Raw genomic sequence first — 23,561 nt, forward strand, 5'->3', positions numbered from 1 at the left:
TAAACTTGTCACCTTTCCCCAACCCTCTCTGTCTTCTTACTTTCTTATTGCTATCCAGGGCACTACCCTTCAATGATCCAGGCTCATAATCTAAGGATCACCCACTCATCATCATCTCTCACACTCATATCCACCCATATTCAACATGATAGAAAGTCATATTGATTCTGCCTTTGTAAGATCTCCCCCATACATCCCCTTGTCTCCCAGCATTGCCACTTTCTTGGTTCAGTCAGCAATCACCTCACACCTGAGATATTACAGCAATCTTTGGGTTGGCTTCAATGCATCAATTCTCTCCCCTCTACACTCAATTCATCTTCCAAAAAGCATGTCTGATCATGTCACTTCCAACTTCATAAACTGCCTTGACTCCCTATCCCCAGGATCAAATACAGAATCTTCTGCTTGGCTGTCAAAATCTTCTATCATCTGCCCCTCTCCTACATCCCTAGTCTTCTTTCAACTTATTCCCCCCTCCACATGTCCAACAACCAGTGGTTCAGGCCTCCTCTTTGTTCCTTGACCAGGACACTCCAAATCCTGACTCCGTGTTTTCTCTGGCTGCCACTCATTTTTGCTCTGGCTTCCCTGACATCCCACCTAAAACCCTTCACGCTATAATAAGTCTTCTCCAGTCCTTTTTGCTATAGTGGCTTCCCTCTCTTGATCAGCTCCAGTCTATCTCAGATGTAGCGGGTCTGTACAGAGTTGTTTGCATTTTGTCTTGCCACTAGACTGGGAAGTCCTTGAGAGTAGGGCTTGTTTCCTGCCTTTCTTTGTATTCTTGGTGCTTAACACAGGGTCTGGTACACAGTAGGTGCTTAGTACTTATTCACTTAAATAAAACCTAGGAAAGAGTTCATATTGAATTAGACACCCTCAGCCCTTATTGGATGCTTTCAGGAGAGTTCTATGCCCAAAGCTCCAAACAATGACTTCTTAGAGGATTACAGACTTATCACTGGAAGGGAACTGAAAGGCCAAGGAATCTGAGCCCCTCTGCTGCATTATAGAAGAGGAAACTGGGGCTCACAGGTTCAGTTACTTGCCCAGGATCCCACTGCTGAAATGTGCCTAAAAACAAATTCCAAGTCAGGTCTACCTGCTCCCAAGCACAGCACTCCCTTTGTTACAACACAATGATGCATTTTGTGATACCAGCCCTCATATACTCACTTTCATCTCACTCACCTGGCCAGGACTTCCTTAGGCCTTTTTGCTCTAGCATCCCTGGAGCTTCCCCTTGATGAAAAGGGGAGATAAGATCTTTTCTAAGAACTGGAAGACCTGGAAATATAGAATAAAAAAGAGTTAAGAATAGAGAGAAATATATAATTTAGTCCTCTTTAGGGAAAGGAGATGTGCAAGCAAGGACCACAAGGCTCCCAGAACACCTCAAGGATGGTTCCCATGGTATTGAACATTGGGATCTTGGGAGGGGGCACAGATCATGCAGCTTTTTTGGAATCAGAAAATTCCACCTTTATTCACCTTCTTCACAGAAGGATGGACATATTCCATAGCTTCCATTGCCTAGAAATTAGAGGTAGCTCTTACTACAGTGTTAAGAAGTCTGAACCTAAAGTTAAAAAGAAGAGTCCAAACCAGCCTCAGCCACATGGCAGCTGTGTGCTCCTGGAAGGTTATGTAACCTTTGTTTGCCTCAGTTCTATGAACTATGAAATGGGGATTAAAACAGTTCCAAACTCATAGGGCTATTGTGAGGATCAAATGATAATAACCAGTCAGGATTAGGAGCAAGGAGCTACAGACTGATGCCTGTTAATGAGAAGACTGTTCTAAAGTCTAGACCCATCCCAAAGCAGAAGGGGTTGCCTTGAAAGGCAGAGGGTTCCCTTCACGCCCATCATCAAGGAAAAGCTGAATGAGTCATCTTCAGAGACAAAATTCATATCCAATTAGAAGACAGCCTAGATAACCTTTGAGATTAGTTCCAAGTCTAAGATTCTGTAACCCTAGTTTGAGTTTTGTCCTCAAGCTCCCCCAAATAATAAAGAGTCAATTTCAGGAGCAACAAAGGAAAGTCCCAGCCTGCATTAATGTGATTTAAAGACCTTTCATAGGAAAACCAGGCACTAGGAAGACCCTGGACAGACCACCACTTCTGCCTTTTGAGTAACTAATAAAGGTCATACCCTGCAAAACAGGTAAGGAATGAAGACATTCCTTTGATGGCAGATTCAGTTACCTGAGGAAATGCTCCTTACCCAGGGACAGCAGGTTCTGGACATTCTCCAGCATGACCTTCTTGTACAGCTCTTTCTGAGAATGGTCCAAGAGGCCCCACTCCTCCTGGGTGAAGTCTACAGCCACATCCTGGAATGTCACCAACTCCTAAACCATCAAAAGTCATGCAATTTGGAGCTGAAAGAGACTTCAGAATTCATATAGCCCAACCCTCATCAACCTACAGGAGGAAATGGAAGCACAGAAGGGATGTGCCCAAAACTCCTATCATCTTCATGAGTGTCAGAGCCAACACTTGAAACCAGTCAATAACAGCCCAATAAAATGTTTAGAAAAGCATTTTCTATTTTAAGTGAGAATTATGTTGGATTAATAAAAGCTGGAAAAATGAATGTCTTAATACGAAATGCTTCTCCCTATGGAATCAGGGAGAAGGTATGTGCTCTGTCAGTGAGATATGAGAATCTGTGGAGAAAGAAAGGAGGTGGCATGAAATTCCTCATCAGAAATGTTGTAAGTGATATGCTAAGAAAATTCTATGAAGGGTTTATGAGAAGCTGACAAGTACTATGTACTTTAGGGGGAAAAAAACATTACCAGTTATCACTGTTACTCAACAGGAAAGGAAAAAGGAATTATCTACTTAATTTCTTATAAGGCAGAAATAAAGTCTTATCTAGACAAAACCATGAAGAAGTTTCTTGAGAGATATTACTCACAATCTGGACTAAACTGAGTGGTACTGGGACTGTTTCTGGCCAAGTGAAGAATTATCTATAGTTATATTCAGGGCTAAGGATGACACTCGGCCACAGCCAAAACATCTGTCTTTGCTTTATGATTTATTTCACTTACTAAGGGAACATATTTATTCATTTTTAATATTTAGATATATAGGAAGAAGAGTAACTATGATAAAGAAAGAGAGCTTGTTCATTTATTAAAAATGTATTACCTCACTAACTGGGGTTAGAGATTAAACTAGTTTGTAACACACTGACAGCATATTTATGAAAAATAAATTATCTAAACATACCCCTAGAACTCCAGATCATTGGGGATCACAAGTCAAGAGAATGAGTTAAGAGGTAGACTTTTAAATAATACACAAGAGAGAGGCCACATCTACTCTGAAACATGAAATGGATTAGCTAGTTTTCCCACCCGCTACATGTTTGGTCAGTGCACTTGGTATCTGATGCTCTTCCGTTTCTAGGAGAATATGATTCTCTTTTTTCAGAAGTTCTATTTTTTTTCTGATTAATTTATTTTTAGTTTTCAACATTCATTTCCACAATATTTTAAGTTAAAAATTCTCTCCCCATCTTTCCCCTACCCTCCACCCCAAGATATCATGCATTCTGATTATGCCTTTCTCCTGTCTGCCCTCCCTTCTATTACTGCACACCCCTCCTTCCCGGCCCCCATCCTCTTGCTTTCTTGTAGGTCAAGATAGATTTCTATACCCCACTGCCTATATATCTTATTTCCCAGTTGCATGTAAAAACAATTTTTTAACATTTGTTTTTTGGGCTTTGAGTTCCAAATTCTCTCCCTTCTACCCTCCCCACCCACCACTGAGAAGGCAAGCAATTCAATATAGGTTATACATGTGTCATCATGCAAAACACTTCCATAGTAGTCACACTGTGAAAGGCTTAACTATATTTCCCTCTATCCTATCCTGTCCCCCATTCATTCAATTTTCTTTGACTTGTCCCTTTTCAAAAGTGTTTGCTTCTGACTGCCCACTCCCCCAATCTGCCCTCCCTTCTATCATCCCCCACCCCATCCCTTCCCCTCTACTTCCCTCTAGCGCAAGGCTGTCCAAAATGCAGCCTACAGTGTGATTTATGAGGCAGGCCTACAAGCATGAAATTTACATAAATGCTTTAGTAAAGAAAGCCCAGCTACCATAGAGCTGTCACTAAAATGGCAAATCAAAATACAATGCCTATTGTTTCAATAAAAACCTAAGGTTGGACAGCCCTGCTCTAGGTTAAGATACTCAATTGAGTGTGTATCTTATTCCCTCCTTAAGACAAATCCGATGAGAGTAAGGTTCACACACTTTCACGTCCCCCTCTTCCCTTCCATTATAACAGCTTTTCCTTGCCTCTTTTATGTGAGATAATTTATCCCATTCTATCTCTCACTTTCTCCCCTTCCCAATATATTCCTCTCTCACCCCTTAATTTTTTTTTAAGATATGATCCCTTCATATTCAACTCACCCCATACCTTCTGTCTATATATGAATAACCCCTTCAACTACCCTAATATGGAGAAAGGTCTCATGAGTTACAAATATCTTTCCACATAGGAATGCAAACAGTTCAACTTTAATAAGTCCCTTATGATTTCTCTTTACTGTTTACCTTTTCATGCTTCTCTTGATTCTTTTATTGGAAAGTCGAATTTTCTATTCAGCTTTGGCCTTTTCATCAAGAATGCTTGAAAGTACTCTACTTCATTGAATGTCCATTTTTCCCCTTAAGTACTATACTCAGTTTTGCTGGGTAGGTGATTTTTGGTTCTAATCCTAGCTCCTTTGACCTCCAGAATATTATATTCCAAGCCCTTCAATCCCTTAATGTAGAAGCTGCTAGATCTTATGTTATCCTGATTGTGTTTCAACAATACTCAAATTGTTTCTTTCTGGCTGCCTGCAATATCTTCTCCTTGACCTGGGTACTCTGGAATTTGGCTACAATATTCCTAGGAGTTTCCCTTTTGGATCATTTTTGAGAGGCAATCAGTGGATTTTTTTCAATTTCTATTTTACCATGTGTTTCTAGAATATCAGGGAAGTTTTCCTTGATAATTTCTTGAAAGATGACGTCTAAGCTGTTTTTTTGATCATGGCTTTCAGGCAATCCAATAATTTTTAAATTATCTCTCCTGGATCTATTTTCCAGGTCAGTGGTTTTTCCAATGAGATATTTCACACTGTCTTCTATTTTTTCCTCCTTTTGGTTCTTTTTTAATAACATCTTGATTTCTCATAAAGTCATTAGCTTCCATTTGCTCCATTCTAATTTTTGAGGAAATATTTTCTTAGGGAGCTTTTGGACCTCCTTTTCCATTTGGCCAATTCTGTTTTTTAAGGCATTCTCCTTCTCAGCGGCTTTTCGGGGTTCATTCTTCTCCTCAAAGGCTTTTTGGAGTTCTTTTGCCATTTGAGTTAGTCTATTTTTTGAGGTGTTATTTTCTTCCGTATTTTTTGGGTCTCCGCTAGCAAGTTGTTTACTTGTTTTTCATGATTTTCTTGTATCACTCTCATTTTTTCTTCCCTATTTTTCCTCTACTTCTCCTAATTTTCCAAATCCTTTTTGAGCTCTTCCATGGACTTAGACCAATTCATATTTTTCTTGGAGGCTTTTGATGTAGGATCTTTGACTTTATCTTCTTCTGGCTGATCTTGTCACCAAAGTAAAATTCTATAGCCTGAGTTTTTTAATTCTGTCTGCTTATTTCCCCAGCCAATTACTTGACTTTTGAGCTCTTTGTCAAGGTATGACTCTGCTTCTACAGTGGAAAAGTGCTCTGTCCCAAGCTTCAGGGGTTTTGCACTATTTTCTGAGCTACTTCTAGGTACCTGTAAATTTTCAGTTCTTCTGAGGTGGTATGATCCAAGGAGAGGTGTTTACTCTTCTACTGGCCTGTGCTCTGCTCTGTGAGTGACCTCAAACACTTTTTTCTGCCTTGGAACTTCCAGGAGGCCTCCCTCTCCACAGTCCCGACAAGCTCTGCCACACCGGCACTCCTCTCCCCGGGACTGCTACCCAGATCCAAGCAGGGCAAAGCAAGAGAATCCTGCCTCATTGCCAGCAGAGATCTCTGCACTCTTGCTCTGATCAGCCCCTACTGGTGCTGCTGCCTCTGCCTCAACTTCCACTGCCCCAGGGTTGGGGCCTGACCACGTCCTTCTCTCACCCAGGTCCAAGTTTTCCCACTAACCTGCTAAGTTGCCATTGGCATTTATGGGTTGCAAGGTCTAGAAACCACCACAGCAGAGTGAATCAGTGCCTGAGGACTGCTCTGCCAGGTCTGTTTCAGCTAAATCTATGCTGGAAAGACCAACGATGGGCTGAGCTCTAATCCCAGCCAGGTGCAATAGACCCTTCCTGTCAATCTTCCAGGCTGTTTGGGGCTAGACACTTATTTCGCTCTGTCATTTTGTGGGTTCTGTAGATTTAGAATTCTGTTCAGTCATTTTTTACAGGTGTTTGGAGGGATCTGGGGGAAGAGCTCGAGAAAGCCCCTGCTTTTACTCCACCATCTTGGCTCTGCCCCCTGGTTCTATTGTTTTGTAGCAATTCTGTTTCATGTGAATAAAAATCTTTTACTTTTTCATCATTTTGATTCCTTATTTAAAACATGAGTTCTATTCTATTTGTTATGTGTATTTCAGTTTTCAATTCCCTTATTTCTTTTGAGCTTCTGAATGATTTATAATCTTTTCACAATTTCTGAGATTGCCAAGAATTTACAAAACATTACTTTTCACTGAGCCCTCTCCTGAGGTCACAATTCTTCATTGCACTACATTTACTCACTATAGGAAGATACTCCTTTAACTGACTGATAATTAATCTCTAATTGAATCTCTAACTTGCTCCCAACAGAAATAACCCTCTTCCATTCTCTATCCTCCCACATTCATCCTTCACCAACATGGGGTGAGGTCATGAACTCCAAAAGCTTTCATTTAAGGACATATATTTCTCACCTGGTCCCACTACCCTGGGACTTCTGGATCAGTCTTCTATAATCACTACGATGATCTTGCTACAGGTAATCAGACTTGGTAGTAAATCTCATCACTATCCTGTGTGTCTCTGATTAGAGGGTGAGGCCAAGAAGTGCAAACCTCACTGCAAGGAGAGGGCCCAGCTCCCATATCCCCCCATGTCTCACCTCACTACACTGATCCTTCTAACTTCACCATGAGTCAGTATCTGGTGTCTTCTGCCTCCTTCCCCTTATCAACTTCCTTTTGTATATTGCCTCTCCCCAATAAAGTATAAGCTCACTCAGGGCAGGAACCATCTTTCTTTTTTTGTACATACCTGGGAACACAGTAGGAGCTTAATAAACGCCTACTGGGGGAAGCTAGGTGGCGCAGTGAGTAGAAAACCGGCCCTGGAGTTAGAAGAACCTGAGTTCAAATCCGGCCTCAGACACTTGACACATTTACTAGCTGTGTGACCTTGGGCAAGTCATTTAAGCCCAACTGCCACTCCCCCCCCCAAAAAAAACTGTAAAAAAAAAAATAAATGCCTACTAACCACTGACTACTAAAACACTCTGAGCATCTTGCTTCTAGTTTTACTTTAAAAGCCCTCCCTGAACTAAACATCACCTACTTTTTCAGTCTTCTGACACCTTACTTCCCAGTACCTACTCTTGAATCCAATGACACCGGTCTCCTTGTTATGCCAAGAAGAAATTCCATCTCTAACTCTGGGCACTTTCTCTGGCTCTCCAAAGATGGCTGGAATTCTCTGCTTCCTCATTTCCACCTCCTCGGGTCCTTCAAGTCTCAACTAAAATCTTCTCTTCGACAAGAAGCCTTTCCCAAAGCCTCTTCTTTCTGGTGCCTTCATTCTATTCATTCTATCCCACTGACCTGTCTATAGCTTGTCTGTATATATTTGTGGGCCTGTTGTCTTCCCCAATAGACTGTGAGCTTCTGGAGGGCAGACACTGCTGCTTGTCTTTTTTTGCACACCCACCACAAAGCACAGGGCCCAGCACACAGGAGGGATTTCATAAGCGTTTACAGAATCTTGTACAGCAATTGGGCAGCAATTGGTGGGGGGTGGTTAATGCCACTGATACACTTCAAAACAGAGAAGAAGAGAGCAGGGCAGTGTGGTTACTACTGTATTCAATTTTGTATCAATTTTTGTAAAGAAATGACCATAAGTAAAAGAGACGGCCAGCCTCAAAGACAATCCTCCATGTTCATAGAATTGGCCACGTTGGCTGATGCTGGTCAGGTCTGGGGATGGGCTGCACTCACCTGGGCTGGGGGTCTCTGGGTCCCAGAGGCCATTTTCTCTGCCTCCAGGCTCCCTGCTTGGGCCAGGCCTTGATCCTCCACAGGCTGGGCTGGGAAGAAGACAAGGATCACGGAGGGGTAGATGTCTTTCCTTTCTCTTCCTAGGCAGGAGGCTGGCCTACAAGGATTTATAGAGAGTGAGGTCTTCAGAAGATAGATACGAACAGAAAAAAAAGGACGCAGTAGGTAGGGCCAGGCTAGAACAGGCCTGCACAAGATACAGCCCACAGGCTGCCTGCAGCCTACCAAAGGATTTTGGGCTGCCCTCGAAAAATGCAGGATTGCCACTGAGCACTCTCTCCTCTTTGTCACAGGACCTGAGGCAATCAACCATTGCCAGTCTGGCTTTAGTGTAACCTATCTGTGCGCTGAAGTTTAGCCTATTTTAATTTTGGCTCCCATCTATTGCCAAGTTGGGGAGGTCTAGACTAGGAGGTCTCAAAAAAAGACTACTTTCCACCCTCCATAACTCCTTCTCCTATGTCCAACTCCCTTCCCTCATCCTCTTACAGAAACCCAAGATGCAGAAAGGGCTTGGGATCCCAGAAGGGATGAAACCCGTGAGAGCCTCAGTGACTGCTAAGCCAGAGCTCTCCCTCCATGTGAAGTTAAGGGTGAGATACGAAAGGCACTTAATGGCCACCCAAAAGTAAAGGTGTGGATAGGAGCCCAGGACCTTTGGGATGTGACCAGGGAGCTGGGAGGGAAGCCTGCTCCTACAGTACCCAGAGGGCACTCGCCAAGAGGTCTAACAAAGAAACTGAGTCCCAGTCAGCAGGGGCTGGGGGCAGGAAGGGCTCCTGGCTAAGATTTACCTGGGACCTGCTATATTAGGAAGGCAGAATTTATGATTTCAGAGAATCTCATATGTGCCTAAAAGGTCCGGAACCGCAGGATATAAGGAATTCTCTAGGCAGAAGGCAGGAGAACTAAAGCATGTATTTACACTCCACAATAACAAGCCCACAAACCAGGGTCCCCATTTTGATATTTTCATCAAAAGCTTCCAGGCCCAATAAGTCCGCCTCACAAGGGTAACCAGGAGGCCACAGAGAAGCGAGATGGTATAAGGCAAAATCATATACATGCTTCCCCTCTACGGTAAGAAGATTACCCACTAGCCTCCAGTCAGCTCTGCTACCAGCAGCTCAGCTTCGGCTGTAGGCGCCTCTGGCTCCAACCGGAAAAGGAAAGGAGGATCTTCAAGCTGTCCTCTCCCCCTTATAGAGTTTTTGACATCATCAAGCGCCGCCTGAACGACCAGGGCCGATTGGTTCTTGATTTGGCCCCTCCCCCAGCGTAGACCACGTTAACACACTTCCCCTCAGCCAGCGCCACAACTCATCACACAGGAAGCTCTGGTCCTGCCCCGGAAGAGCAAGCCCCAGCGTCCAGGGAAGCTCAACGAGGCAAGCTGAGTCATTCAAAGAAAACAAAGTCCATTCTGGCTACACCTGCACATACAGAGCTGGCTTCCAGAAGGCAGAGATCTCATGTCCAAGGAAAGAGAGAGATCTCAGCTCCAAAGGAAGGAGGGTGAGGGAGCGGGAGAGGGATGTCATGTCCAAGGGAAGGCAGAGTAATCCCCACTCCCAGGAAAGAAAGCTAAGGCCTCTCCCGTCCAAGGGCTCTGGTGTTGAGCCAGCCTGCTCTGGATGGGTCCTCCTACTGCTAAGAGCTACACCCTGCTCCACTTTAGAAGGCATGTGCCTTGAGGACAGAGGGTGACACAGCAGATAAAGTGCCAGGCCAGGAGTGAGGAAGAACCACATTTCCAAATTCAAGTCTGGCTTTAGACCTTTACTAGCTGTGACCCTGGGCAAGTCACTTCACTTTTGCCTCAGTTTCCTCATCTGTAAAATGAGCTGGAGACAGAAATGACAAATCATTCCAGTATCTTTGCCCAGAAAACCCTCAAATGGGGGTCAGAGAGAGCTAGACACGCCTGAAAAACAACTCAAAAACAAACCAAAGTGAGGAGAGTCCATTTCTTTTTCCTGGCCTATGCATCCTTAGTGCTTGGCACAGTGACTGGCACACAGTAGGCACTTCATAAATGCTCAGACTGAGGTCAAAGCCACTCCCTTCGGCCCTCTGGAGGTCAGCAGCCATGTCAAAGTGACTGTATTTCTCTGCCAGTACAAAAGCCTCTCCCCAGGGTCCCTCAGAAAAGGCGTCCTAATGACGTCATCCTGAGCCCTCCCCCTCTCCCAGACTGCAGTGGGGGCCCTGGGGACCCCTCCCCCAGGGGCCACACTGGACAAGCCTGAGGCCCCGGCCCAAGGTCTTCTGACTCCAGCAGGACTTCAGGGCCCTGGGACACCCCAGGACAACACGGGGGGGTGGGGGGCTGCTCCCCCTCCTCTTACGATAAAGAAAGCTGGGGCTGGGGGAGGGGCGGGAAGGGGCTCCCCAAGGAGTGGAATCACCCCAAACGCCCGCCCTGTCCCACCCCAGAAGCAGCTGCTGCGAGGAAGGGGCTCCCCGGAATCCTCGCCCCTCCCCCCAGGCGCACGGGGCGGCCCGGGGCCCAAGGGAGAAGCCCACGCAAACGGGGAGCTCCCCCCGCTGCGGACCCAGCCCCTCCCCCCCACCGCAGCACACGCACTCACGCGCGTGCCATGCCCCCCACTTACGAGCACCCGCCCGCCCGCAGCCCCTCAGCCGGCACTTACACTCAAGCCCCTCCCCAGGGCACACACCCTCAGTCTCTTGCACACGCACCCGCACACTACGCGCCGTGCCCAGGCCTGCCGGGCTCTCGCGCTCACTAACCCGACCTCCGTCCGCGGATGTCTTCCGGCTAGCCCCGGGTGGAGTAGGAGGAGGGGCACCCTCGCTGCGCTGGGAGCTGGAGCCGCGCCTGCGCACTCACTCCCACCGCACCTCCCCCGCCACGTTGGGAGCCCGACCCGCGCCTGCGCACTCACTCCCTCCGCGCCCGGCTCTCTCCCCGCACTCACTGGGCTGCGGGCACCGAACAAAGAGCCGAAGCGACCACAGGGAACCTCTGGAAAAGCTGCGCCTGCGCACCCCAAGAGTCTCAGCAAGCCCTGGGGCTCTGCGAGGTGGTGTTGGGCCGTGGGATGAGGGGCTGAGACTGGGGCCGGGGGACAGCATTGTGTTCCCCCCCATTCTGCTTCCCGTTCTGGGCGGTCCTTATTTAGAGTGTAAGCGCCTGGAGGGGAGAGCCCGTCCTTCTGGGTTTGACTCCCCAGGCCAGTGCATGGCACACAGTAGGTGCCTAATAAGTGCTTCTTGCTCCATTGATCCCCCAAACAACAGTGAGAGGCGCTGCCGTTATTCCATTCTTAAAGATAAGGAAACTGAGGCAGAGGCTAGCAGCTGACCGGCAGAATGCGTAGGATCAGTTCTTTCCTTCTGGGCCCTTGGGAAAATACTCCAGCGACCCCTTTGGGGGAGCAGGGGGACCCTCCCTCCAGGAGGGGAAAACCTGTCCCTACTTGGAGGAGTGTGGTGACTCATGGGACCGAATCAGGGCCTGGAACCTCCAAGATCTGTGTTCAAATGTGGCCTCAGACACACCCTGTGCTCCCTTATTCTGGCTCTCCTGCCCTGACGATTGTCACAACAGGCTCAAATAAGACAATATGTCTGGGGCTCCCTGCCCCCAGCAGACGCTGCATGACCAGCCCCAAGCTCCTTTCCAGGCTTCTCACACCCTCCTCGCTCCTCCTCCTCCTCCTGTCTGACCCAGGAACACTGGCCTCCTGCCTGAGCCTTGACCAAGACCCTTAATCCTCTGACCCTGTGGACGACCTTCACATCTCAGCTAAAATCCCGCCTTCTGAAAACAAGCTTTTTCTGATCCCCAGAACTGCCCAAGCCTTCCCTCCCAGGATGCCCCCATCCATATACTGTACAGGGCTTGTTTGGACTCAGCTGGTGGTGCATTGTCTCCCCATTAGACTGAGCTCCTGGAGCTTAGGGACTGTCATTTTTTCAACCTTCATTTGCATTCCCCAATAGGTGGGGCTCTGCCCAAAGGAAGGTACCTTTCCGTGGCTGAAGGCTGCCTCCTGGATTTGGGGTTTACTGGCTGGATTTCTTTCTCAAAAACCAAGCCTTAAACCCAGTTCACTCTGGAGCTCATAGATTGGACAATAGGTCCCTGCCCTCCCAGCACAGAGTGAATGTAAATACCAAATAGTAACTGCTTCTCTTTTGGCCAGGAACCCTGAGGGTCTTCCTCTCCCAGCTTCATTTTTTTTTTTTGAGTTTTTAATTAAAGGGGCAATCCCTTGACTAACTTAGTGAATAGGCCTTACCACACTCAAAGTGAGAACCTGAAGGGACCTTAGCGGGAAAGGGCCAGGGTCTCCCATTTGTAAGGACAAGCAAAGTGGGACTTTTTACTGTTTTTTTCTTTTGGAGTGAGTCTCAGCACTAAGACAATCAGGTGCCTTTGATTCAGTCTTGCCTTTGTTTATAGGAAGGGCCACACCCTTTTGTTAAATAGGTCAGGAGAGGTGTGAAGCCCTGGGTGGGTGCCCCCCCCAACCTGATGAAAAAGGTTATATATACTCTGATGGCAGCCCTTAATCTGGAACTCTCGGAACTGTGGGAGGAGAGATTTTGCTTTGGGGGCTCACTCCCTGGAAGAGTGTTGTATGATTTGACCAGAAGAGACTCCAAGTAGCCATTGGAGCCCACCCTCCCACACACACACTTTGAATAACCAACATGTTGGTGCTTCTCTCTCTGATAACTATGAATGTAATGTCTTAGACAGACAACTAGAAGCCTGCCTGCTGATTTGTGTTATTTTACTCTGTTTATATAATTTCCGCTTGTAATTTCTGTTTTCGTTTTCTCTGAAGTTCAGGGTGCTAACTTTTTCCCTTGAACTAAGTGAATGATGTATATATGTTTAATTAAAGTGAGATTGTTAACCCCTTAAAGTTGCTTTCCTTTTAGAAGCAGATCAAAGAACTTGTGCTAGCAGCCCTCCTGTGTGCTGGTGTTATTGGTCTTATACAGCCAAAGTAGCAGCAAGTAGTGTTGTTGTGCTATACCATTGCATCCTGGGTCATCTCCAGTCATCCTGATGAACATCCACCCACTGGATCCAGATGGCTCTGGAGGAGAAAGTGAGGCTGGTGACCTTGCAGAGCCCTCCTTCACTCAAATCAAAGTCTACTGCAAGTCTTGTAATCATTTCCCTGATGTCATGGTCTTCTTTGGGATTGAAGGACAAACAAAACAACAATTGATTGGATGTAAGAAATGGTAAATGGGAGGGACTCAGGGAGACCTGGGAAGGCTTGTGTGGCCCGAGGCAGGAGGAAATGAGCAGAACCAGGAGGACAATTTCTGCTCTGCTGACAGCACTGCAAAGGACAACCTACATCTAACAGGATAAAGCTTCCTTGGCTCTCTTGGATTCCAGGTTTGCTGATGCTGGTCAGGTCTGTGGATGCGCTGCACTCACCTGGCATGAGGGTCTCTGGGTGCCAGGGGCCATTCCCTCTGATTCTAGGCTTTGGGTTCTGCAAGCTGACCTGGGGAGGGAGAAGAATCTCAGAGTGGGGGAGACGGTGTCTTTGCCTTGTCTTCCTAGGGTGGATGCATACCTGCCAGGAATGTCAGAGCCTGAGCTCTCAGAAGGATTACAAAGGCCCTACTCTGCCCTCAGGGGAGAGACTCCACCTTAGGAGGAGGGCAGCAGGGAGGGTCAGGCTTGGAAATGATCTTGGTCTGAGCAGGAAGAAGACTTGCCACCCTCTCTAACTCCTTCCCTTTGACCTCATGCCCCTCCCCCATCCTCCTACAGGGAGGCAGAAGGGGCTTGGGATTCCAGATGGGATGAGATCAATCAGACCCTCAATGACTCCAGACCCAGAGGGGTCTGCCCCCAAGTGATACTATGGGTGAGATATGTGGGTCAGGCAACTGGGACCCAATGGTACAACTGGAGATGGCACCCTAAGACCCTTGGGATGTGACAGGGAGTTTGGACAAGTAGCAGGGGCCAGCCCCAGAGCAATTCCCACCCTCTGCCTCCCAGCTCTGACTCACTCCAACTTCCTGCTCTACCCCTTCTCCACCAATACACAAGCTCCTCCCACCACAGGCTCATGTGACTTAGACAGGTCACATGGGACTATTAATGGACAAGAAAGATCTTCCCATTCCCATTAACATAACACATCCTTACAGGCAGCCAGTGTTCCCTCTACTTGCTGGGGCCTTTTTGGTGGGGCTGGGACCTTTCCCATAAGTTCCCCTGTAAGTCCTGCTTCAGGGATGGGTGGGCCAAAAGCTTATTGGATTGTAACTCAGATGGCCATGTGGGCAGGCCTCCTTGACAATGAGGCAGTCAAATGGTCACCCTTGGTACCATGTGCCTTCCCTCAGAGGGCACCATGACCTTCAGACCTAGCACCTGGAGGCAACACTAGCAGTGCCCATGGAGGGTCATCCTCTCTCAGACCATGTGCCCTGGTCTGTGGCTCATGAATCTAAGGGGCAGAGTGGAGGGAGGGCTCCCTGTGGCTGAAGCCTGTGGTTCAGGCCCTGGCCCTCACTCTCCAGGGAGGGAAGGGAACCCTGCCCATTGTTAAACCTCAAAATTTGGTTGAAGGAAACAACAGAGCTAGGTGATAGAAAAATCCATGTTGTTTATTATTTTCCCTTAAAGCATAGTGGGGCTAGCTTACTTGTACGTACAAGGAGTCAGAGTATAAACTCTGGCTGCCTGAACAAAGCAATGAGAAAACTTATATACGTTATTTTAGCAGAGCTAGCAAGCCTGTAAGACCTCATTTTTATGACCCGCATGTATGTTTAACCATGATACAAGAAGAGGATTTTCCTTAATGGAATAGATTGTAAATACAACAAATTAGATAGTTGTCAAAGTGTCAATTGGATTTGCAACCCCAGGATCTCTGTGTTTAATTGGCCATTAACATTCCACAACATAGTATATGCCCATAAAATATTAAGATAAGGAAAAGTCACATAATTCAAGATAGTGTCTGAGGTCAAGGTTTTCACCCTTAATGGCCATGGACAGAGCAAGAAATGCTCCATCTGGATTTGTTGATACAAGATAGAGATATCTCTGAGCTTACTCAGAGAACAAAGAGACTGTTAGGATCAGGCTTTTCTTCTGGTTAAGTAGGTCAGGCCCTGAGTCTTATTGAAATTACAAAAATGATATAAAATAGTATAATATTTTCCACACCATTAAGGTATGACTTCCAGAAGACCTAGTCATAGGCCCTGTCAATACTAATGGATCTAAAAGGAGTTCCCTACCTCTGAGGCATGGCCTGAGACCCTCTACCCATGAGTTCAAGTCTTGAATCAGTGCCAAGCTTCTGAGGATGATCAGGGCACCTGTCTGGTTTTGACCACAGACATCTAAGAGGGGGATGAGTATAGGGTTCCCTCTCACTGAAACAGTGACCCAGCCCAGACGTCTGCCAGCACCCCTAAGGCTCAGCTTTGGTCAGTGGCTCAGGAACCAAAGGGAAGTACCTGGGGTCTACCTTGGCTTATTACTAATCCAGCTGGTTCCGTCTGTTGTGTAGAAAATAACAGCGAGATGAGACCTGGGTTCAAGGTAAATTTAAGTGTGGATTTATTGCTCAAGCGTGCGACTACCTGGAGTATACACTCAAATCAGGCAGCCCCAAACTGAGGGACTACAAGGCTTATAAAGGCCAAAACCACAATTACACAATTAGGGAGGGTCGCTAGCAGAAGCAATGATGTACAGAAGCAGAGATCAGCCATTGGTTGGATCCATAAGCTTAGAGCTAATTTGGGAATATGGAGCAAGGATACAGGGGTGTGACAATCTTGTGACAAGGGGGTCCCTCTTAGGTTGTGATCAGTTTCCCATAACGGAGTGGGGGTACAGGGTGGAATTTCCCAGAAAGTAACCCCTACTTGATTGGCTATGGTCTGAGTGGAGGGACCTAGCTTGGTCAGCAGAATAGTTGCACCATAACCCAGGGCGTGGGGCTATTTGGTAACAGGGGGGTTTCTCCTTAAGATAAACTTATATGCTACCCTGCAACTGATCCTTGCACATAATGCTGATGTAGAGAGAATATACAGAATGCTGAATTAGGAGAAAGGGGGGGTCAGGGGACTAGCCTTGGGCAATCTCACCAGAACTATGCCTTAAGCTGTTTCAAGCCGTTGCAGGGTGTAGGGCAGAGACAAAGACAAGAATATAAAGGGGATTAATGGTGGGCTTCAATTTCGGTGCTACAGTCAGATTCTGTCAGGAAGGGGCAGGTCCAGGAGTCATTATAGGAAGCTTGATTAGTGCATGGCACAGCACTGCCACTTGGTGGGTAGGCTGCTTTGGTCTGCAGGGAGGTGGGGCGCAGCAGCAGCAAAACCTAAATGGAGAAAGGGAAAGAGTTGGGGCAGAGGGTTATGGCAGTTAGATGAGCCCTGTAGGACAAAGGAGAGGCCCTCTGGGCATCAGATGAGAGGGGCAGACCATCCAACAATCACCCACCCAAAATTTGAGGGTGTGTTCATAGTTTTTCTGGAATGATGCCCTCATGATATGGACACATAAGTTGTTGGGTGAAACCCTAATGATGTGGACAGAGAAGGCATTCTTGCTCAACCCTGAAGAGAAGATGGGAGACTCCCTTCTGTCTCCAAAGGGGCACGGCATTCCCTCCAGATATCTGAATTGAGCTAGGTCTTATCTTTAGATTCAGGGTAGGTGAAGTACTTGCCCAATGTTCTAACCTTAGACCATCTTGACAGTGACATCCTTATGCCCAGGGAAAAGCAGGACACTTTATCCAAATGCATTGTCAGGGGAGGCCAAGACACAGAAGACTGCAGCAAGTCAGCTGGCAAAATGCCACAACAAATTAAAATTATCACAAGTGAGTTGAAATATGGGCCTCAAGTGCCAAATTGGAGTTGGAGAAACAAAGGTCCACATGGCAAAATGTTTCCACTACATGGACTCAAACTGGTTTCAGTCTTTCCCATGAGTTCTAAAAAGGCAGGTCCAGCAGCTGTAATTCAAGCAAGCAAACAAGGATGTAGCAAATGCTAGTTGACTTCTTGACCAACTGTGTACCAGGCACTAAGCTAGGACCTGGTGGTGCAATATTGTGAATATGGTTAATGAGAAGGCTGGTGGTATCCTTGAAGGCCACTAGGGGGCACAGTGGACACAGCGGTGTCTCTGGAGTCAGGAAGACTCATCATTCTGAGTTCAAATCTAGCTGCAGACACTCAGCTATGTGACCCTGGCCAAGTCACTTCACCCTGTTTGCCTCAGTTCCTCGTCTGTGAAATGAGCTAGAGAAGGAAATGGCAAACCAATCCAGTATCTGTGCCAAGAAAACCCCAAATGAGGTCATGAAGAGTCAACTGAACAACAACAAACCCTGATAAAAGTGGGAAGGTTTAAAACAGGAGTCATTCAAATCATGGAGGGGACATGGGAAAAGTGAGATATTAATGTACTATTGTTGGAGATGTAAATCGATGAAACCATTCTATAGAGAACTGTGGAACTGTGCCCAAAGAGCTATAAAACCAAGCACACCATTTGACCTAGCTAGGTCTATATCCCAAAAGAGATAAAAGACAAAAAAGAAAATGACATATGTGTACAAAAAAATTCATAGCAGCTCTTTTCTGGGAGTAAAGAATTAGAAATTGAGGGGATGCCCATCAGTTGGGGAATGAGTGAATAAATTGTGGTATTTAATTATGATGGAATACTATTGTCCTATAAGAGATGAGGAGGAGAATGCTCTCAGAAAAACCTGGAAAGCCTTGCATGAACTGATGCAATGTGAAATAAATTGGGTACGAAACAACAGCAACATTGTAAGATGATCAGCTGTGAATGACTTACCCATTCTCAGTAATACAGTGATCCATGACAATTTTGAAGGAATTAGGATGAAAAATGCCGTCCATCCCCAGAGAAAGAACTGATGGTACCTTCTCTCTGATGCACCCCCTAGCTGCCCCTAACAGTCAAGCAGGTCTGGGCCCAGGCTGTAGAGAAGAAAGCGGGGCCTGAAGTGGGAAGGGAATGGCTGAGAGAACCAAGAGAGATGTAGGATGGACATATCCTTGTGGGGAAGAAGATGAGTGTAGCAGGAGCAGAGCCGAAAGAGCAGAGATTCTGCTGAGAATAGTTGGAGTCTCAGAGCAGGCCAAGGGAGGGAGGGAGAGAGGTGGTGGAGCAGTGGGAGAGGGGAGCTCAGAGATGACCACCCTGGTGGAATTGTCTCCCTGGGGAGAAGTTTGGAAGCCTGGGAAGGGAAGGGAGGGGAGTGGAAAAAAGAAGGCATTCCACCAGACTGAGGGGAGGGCAAGGCAGGACTCCTGGATTTGGGAGGGCCCACCCTGAATAGGCTTGCTGGAAGCAAAAGCCCTAGGATTTGAGATCTCTCTGCTTTCTTCTCTTGGACCTGAGATCTCTCTGCCTTCTGGGAGCCAGCTGTGCACATGCAGGTGCCAGGTAGGTCTGAACAAGGGCCCATCCCTGCACCCTGCTTTTGCTGGCTTCCCTTTCCATTGGGCCTCTTCTTCCTCCTCTGACCTCTTGGTGTAAGGTATGATTGAATTTTCTTTCCACAGAGATTATATGAACATATGATCTGAAGCCATACTGGTGATTAATTGTAGGAAATTGATTTTAGAAGCAGTAGAGGATGTTGACCACCTGAAAATCAACAAATCTAAAAGGCAGACTCCTTTTTTTGTTCTAAGAAGGCCGTTTCCTGTATCTCAGAAAGAACTGCCAGGTCAGGTGTCATTCACAAAAGGATGAGACCCATTAAACCTGATGGGGGCCTTAGGTAATGAGACCTTTATTAACATCCTCTGTTAAAATCTCCAATCACGCTTTTGTCAGTTCTCTTCAGCAAATGAGAGGGATCTTTTCTCATGCAATCTGAGGCAGACAAAAGGGGAGGAGACTAGAAGCATTTTAGGCCTTTCCTTTATTTAAGCATAAGGAAAAATGAAGATGAGAAGGGAGGGGGGTATTGCAATGTGGGAATGAGGAGATGTAATCAAGGGGTGGAGTTTGGTGAAAGCTGGCCAATGAGGATCAGGGCACAAAATTCAAATCAGGATGAGTTATAAAAGAGATTTTGTAACTAGCTTAAGAGGGCTTGTGCCAGCTAAGAGGCCAAGTCACTCTGTCAAATAATGACATGAAATCAAAATCTTTTTTTTCTAAATTCACTCATGGCCAGATAAAATTCTTGGTATTTCTAACCTTGATGACTGTCCTCCAGGCTTGCCAAGAGCAGGCCTCCCTCCAAGTCCTGGCTCTGGGGGTTGTCCCTGCTACTTGTCCAGGCTCCCTCCCACAGCCCAAAGGTCCTAGGATGGCATCCCATTTTATCATTGGGTCACAGTGACCTGACTTACATATCTCACCCATAGTATCACTTGAGGGCAGACCCCTTTGGGTCTGGGGTCATTGAGGGTCTGACTGGTCTCATTCCATCTAGGATCCCAAGCCCTTTCTGCCTTCCATATCTCTGCAGGAGGATGGGGGAAGGGCATGAGGTCAAAGGAAAGGAGTTAGAGAGGGTGGCACATCCTCTTCCTACTCAGATCAAGCTCTCTTCCAAGCCTGACCCTCCCTGCTGCCCTCCTCTTGAAGTGGAGTCTCTCCTCTGAGGGCAGAGCAGGGCCTTTGTAACCATTCAGAGAGCTCATGCTCTGTTATTCCAGGCAGGTCAGCATCCACCTAGGAAGAGAAGGAAAAGACAATGTCTCTCCCTCTCTAAGTTTCTTCTCCCTTCCTAGGTCAGCTTGCAGAGACCAAAGACTGTAGAACCAGAGGGAATGGTCCCTGGCACCCAGAGAACCTCATCCCAGGTGAGTGCAGTCCATCCACAAACCTGACCAGCATCAGCAAACCTGGAATCCAAGAGAGCCAAGGAAGCTGATGGGGTGCTTGGGTGCTTGTGCTTGGACCCTAATTCTAACAACCTTTGCATGGCTGCCTGTGTCTGAACCCCAATTCTAAAACCACATCCAGTTCTAAAATCACATTTCTCCATAGCTTCAAAATGCTGTCTCTCTAGTTTCTCTCTAGTTCAAGGGCAGCATGCCCTAGAAGAATACTTATCTCTACTCCTTTCACAGTAGGCAGCTGTGCCTACCTACAGACTGACTCCCTGTGTATTGCTAATTGGCTGTGCAGTGGGACATAACAGTATTTACTGCCTACTGACCTTACTGATATATATCCTAGACATAGTCAAATGTATACCCCCTTACATTAATCTTTTCTAACAAGACATTTCATGGAATCAACCTGGATATTCTCAGTCAGCCCTGATGATTAGTTGACTTAGTGACAGTTCACCCTCAAAACCATACCTCCTCCTATCCCCCCTTGGGCTATTTCCCAGTGAACTCTGGGTAATATGCCTGCACAGTAGATACTAAATGTGCATTTTCCTTTAAGAACTGACCACTCCTTAACCACCCCCTAATCCCACCCCAAAACATCTAATTGACATGTTTCACCCCCAAATCTCGTATAAAAACTTTTCCTGCATCCCTGTTAGGTTGCAGGTTCCCTAAGAACTCTTGCCTGCTGTAAAGTATAACAATAAACTTTTGGCAACTTGACTTAAAAATTGCTTGGGTCCGTGAATTCATTCCAGGCCACCTTGCCCTGAGAACTTTAGTTTTGGGATTCCTGAATCCCTGGGTTTTTCACCCACAACAGAAGCTTTATCCTGTTAGATGTAGGGTGTCCTTTCCACCACTGTCAGGAGAGCAAAAATTGTCTCCTCATTTCCTCCTGCCCCAGGCCACACAAGCCTTCCCAGGTCTCTCTGAATCCCTCTCATTTCCCATTTATTAAGTCAAGTCAATAAGCATTTAGAAAGTGGCTTCTCTGTGCCTAGCACAATGCTTACCTACTGGGGATGCAAAGGAAGTTTTACAAAATAATAGTCCCTGCCCTCCAGGAGCTCACAGTCCAATGGGGAGAAAACATCTTATGTGCTATGTCCAAACAAGCTCTCTCCAGTATGGATGGGAGGCACCCTGAGAGGGAAGGTTCTCGTAGTGTCAGGGTCAAAGAAATGCTTGTTTTCACTTGAGATGTTACCTGAGATACAAAGGAAGCCAGGAGGCCCAGGTTCCGGGAGAGGATATTCCAAGCATGAGAGACAGCCATTGGGAAGGCACAAGGTCAGGGGATAGATGGTCTTGGCCAAAGATTAGCCAGGAGGCCAGTGGGCCTGGGTCAGAGGGAAGAAAAGGACCAAGGTGTAAGAAGACCAGAAAGGGTTAAGAGGCTGGTCATGGTATCTGCTATGTGCCAAGCACCACATAAAATTGAATCCTGTTGTAAGAATTGTCAGGGTCAGTTAGGGACAGCCAGAATAAGGGAGCCCAGGTTACCGACAGACAGTAAATTGTGCTTCATTTGTCCACTCAAGAGTGTGACACACTTCAGGAGTGGGTGATGGACATGTGTGTCTCACAGTTCCACAGAGGACACAGAGACACTCTCCTCCTGAGCTATAGGACCCATCCTTTGGGTAGGATCCCTGAGGTCATGCTTACAAAGAAGTTTTGGGTAAGATCAGGTTAGGGGACACAGAGAGGAAATGGTACATTTTTAGGAAAAGGGAAAAAAATGAATTTGGTGGTAGAGTTAGAAAAGTCGGGTACAAAGGTCTTTAGCATAGCTACTAATGCCAGTCCAAAGAAAACACTATCTGCTTGATTAGGCAGGTAGTTAATCAGCATTTGTTAAGCCCTTTGTGCCTTCTTAGATAGAAAATCAGCAGAGTATGTCATTCCTATAAGTTTTCTCACAGAGATTGGGGGAAGTGAGTTACGGAAGGGGACACTGAGTACATTGATATAAGAACAGCCAATAAAACATCCAATGGATTCAGTCATGTTTCCTAAAAAATTCACATTGAAAAACCATTGTCCACTTGCTCTATCAAAGAGTCAGTGATAAGAACTGGATGTGAATGCCAGAGGTGTGAGTGCTTCCTAGAGTTAGAGGAAGAAAGAGATGGGGAAGGGATGGCATCATGATGGCCAGAGAGCAGCAGTCAGGGGATAAAGGTTGGGCTGGTTGAGAGGCCTCCCCAGTCAGGAGAGCAGGACCTCTGGGTCAGCAACAGAGGGCTGAATGAAGCAGGAATCATGGCATGAAAGTCCCATCAAAGGCTACTTCTCTTCTTTGAAGGCTAGTCACTTAGAGTACAAGTAGGCCATCTGACTTCTCTGACCTCCTGGCTCAGACCTAACTGGCACCTGTAACCCCAGCAGTGGATTTCTAGGAGACAGCTATCTCAACTCAAAGGGTTGGTTGCTCTAACCAGTGGGACTAGCAGGAGGAGGAGTTCAAGGCAGAGCTTGCCTAGAAAGGTAGGCCATGCGCAAAACAGAAGAGGCCCCATGTGCCTTAATGGGCCAAGCTCTTTCTGGGAAGGTCCAAAGGTCCTCTCTGCCTGTGTCCTGAGGTCCCAGGATCATCCTCTTTGTCCCTTCAACGCTCAGGGTCAGAAAGTCAGGCCCCTGCCTTCCTCTCTGCTGCTATTCCTGGTCTCCATCACCTGCAATGCTGTGGCCATGGGAATGACCCCTTTTCTGTCTTGGCCTTCTCCTAGTCCACCAACTTCCACCCCAAGGCTCAAATTCTACCTGGGCTAAAATGCAAAAGATTAGCTTCCCCTGAGAGCCCCTCCTCCCTCATCTGTCCATTAACTCTCATTCTCCCTTCTGCTTCTGAGTAGAAAGACTGCCCCAATAACAGTCAGGCAGTAGACCAACTCAAAGGAGTGGGCCCTATATGGTGACATTTTGGTTGCAAGTGCAACTACTTTTGTCCTAAACTAGATTATAATGCGGTCTCATTTAATGTCACATGTGTTCTCCTCTTGGGATGCTTATGATGATTAGCCCTTTATACGTGGATTATACCTTAATGAAAAATACTCTTAAAATCTGCCATTAAGGCAGTTCATTTAGAAAAATATAAAGATCAGAATTAAGAGCATCATTGAATCAAAACAACTCTGTCCTGGTACCTGAATGCAATCAGTCTACAGTGTCAAATCAATAAATGGATAAAGTGATTTTTCTAGATATGAAAATTCAGAACTGCTTTCAACTGAATTGATTTTATTTGATCCACAATAAGTTTATATTATTTATATTATTATGAATCTAATTATGTTTTGTTGTTGTGATTTTTGTTAATTTGAAAAAAAATACTTCCAAATGGACAAAGGAGACTGTAAATTCTTTCT

The 23,561-nt window shown here is 46.4% G+C and overlaps 1 protein-coding gene across 1 annotated transcript in view; it reads right to left on the minus strand.

Annotated features, from left to right (window-relative positions):
- The window catches only part of LOC118839832 (zinc finger protein 665-like), a 29,328-nt gene extending 18,259 nt beyond the window's left edge, over nucleotides 1-11,069 (minus strand). The window contains exons 1-4 of the mRNA XM_036747344.1: nucleotides 10,953-11,069; nucleotides 8,239-8,395; nucleotides 2,232-2,358; nucleotides 1,195-1,290 (exon numbers count right to left, since the gene is read on the minus strand). Coding sequence (XP_036603239.1) covers nucleotides 1,195-1,290; nucleotides 2,232-2,358; nucleotides 8,239-8,271 — 256 coding nt within the window. The 5' untranslated portion in view covers nucleotides 8,272-8,395; nucleotides 10,953-11,069. The remainder of the gene's footprint in view (nucleotides 1-1,194; nucleotides 1,291-2,231; nucleotides 2,359-8,238; nucleotides 8,396-10,952) is intronic.
- Nucleotides 11,070-23,561: the final 12,492 nt, after the last annotated feature.

The sequence above is a fragment of the Trichosurus vulpecula genome, chromosome 2 (assembly GCF_011100635.1).
Source record: "Trichosurus vulpecula isolate mTriVul1 chromosome 2, mTriVul1.pri, whole genome shotgun sequence".
Lineage (NCBI taxonomy): Eukaryota > Metazoa > Chordata > Mammalia > Diprotodontia > Phalangeridae > Trichosurus > Trichosurus vulpecula.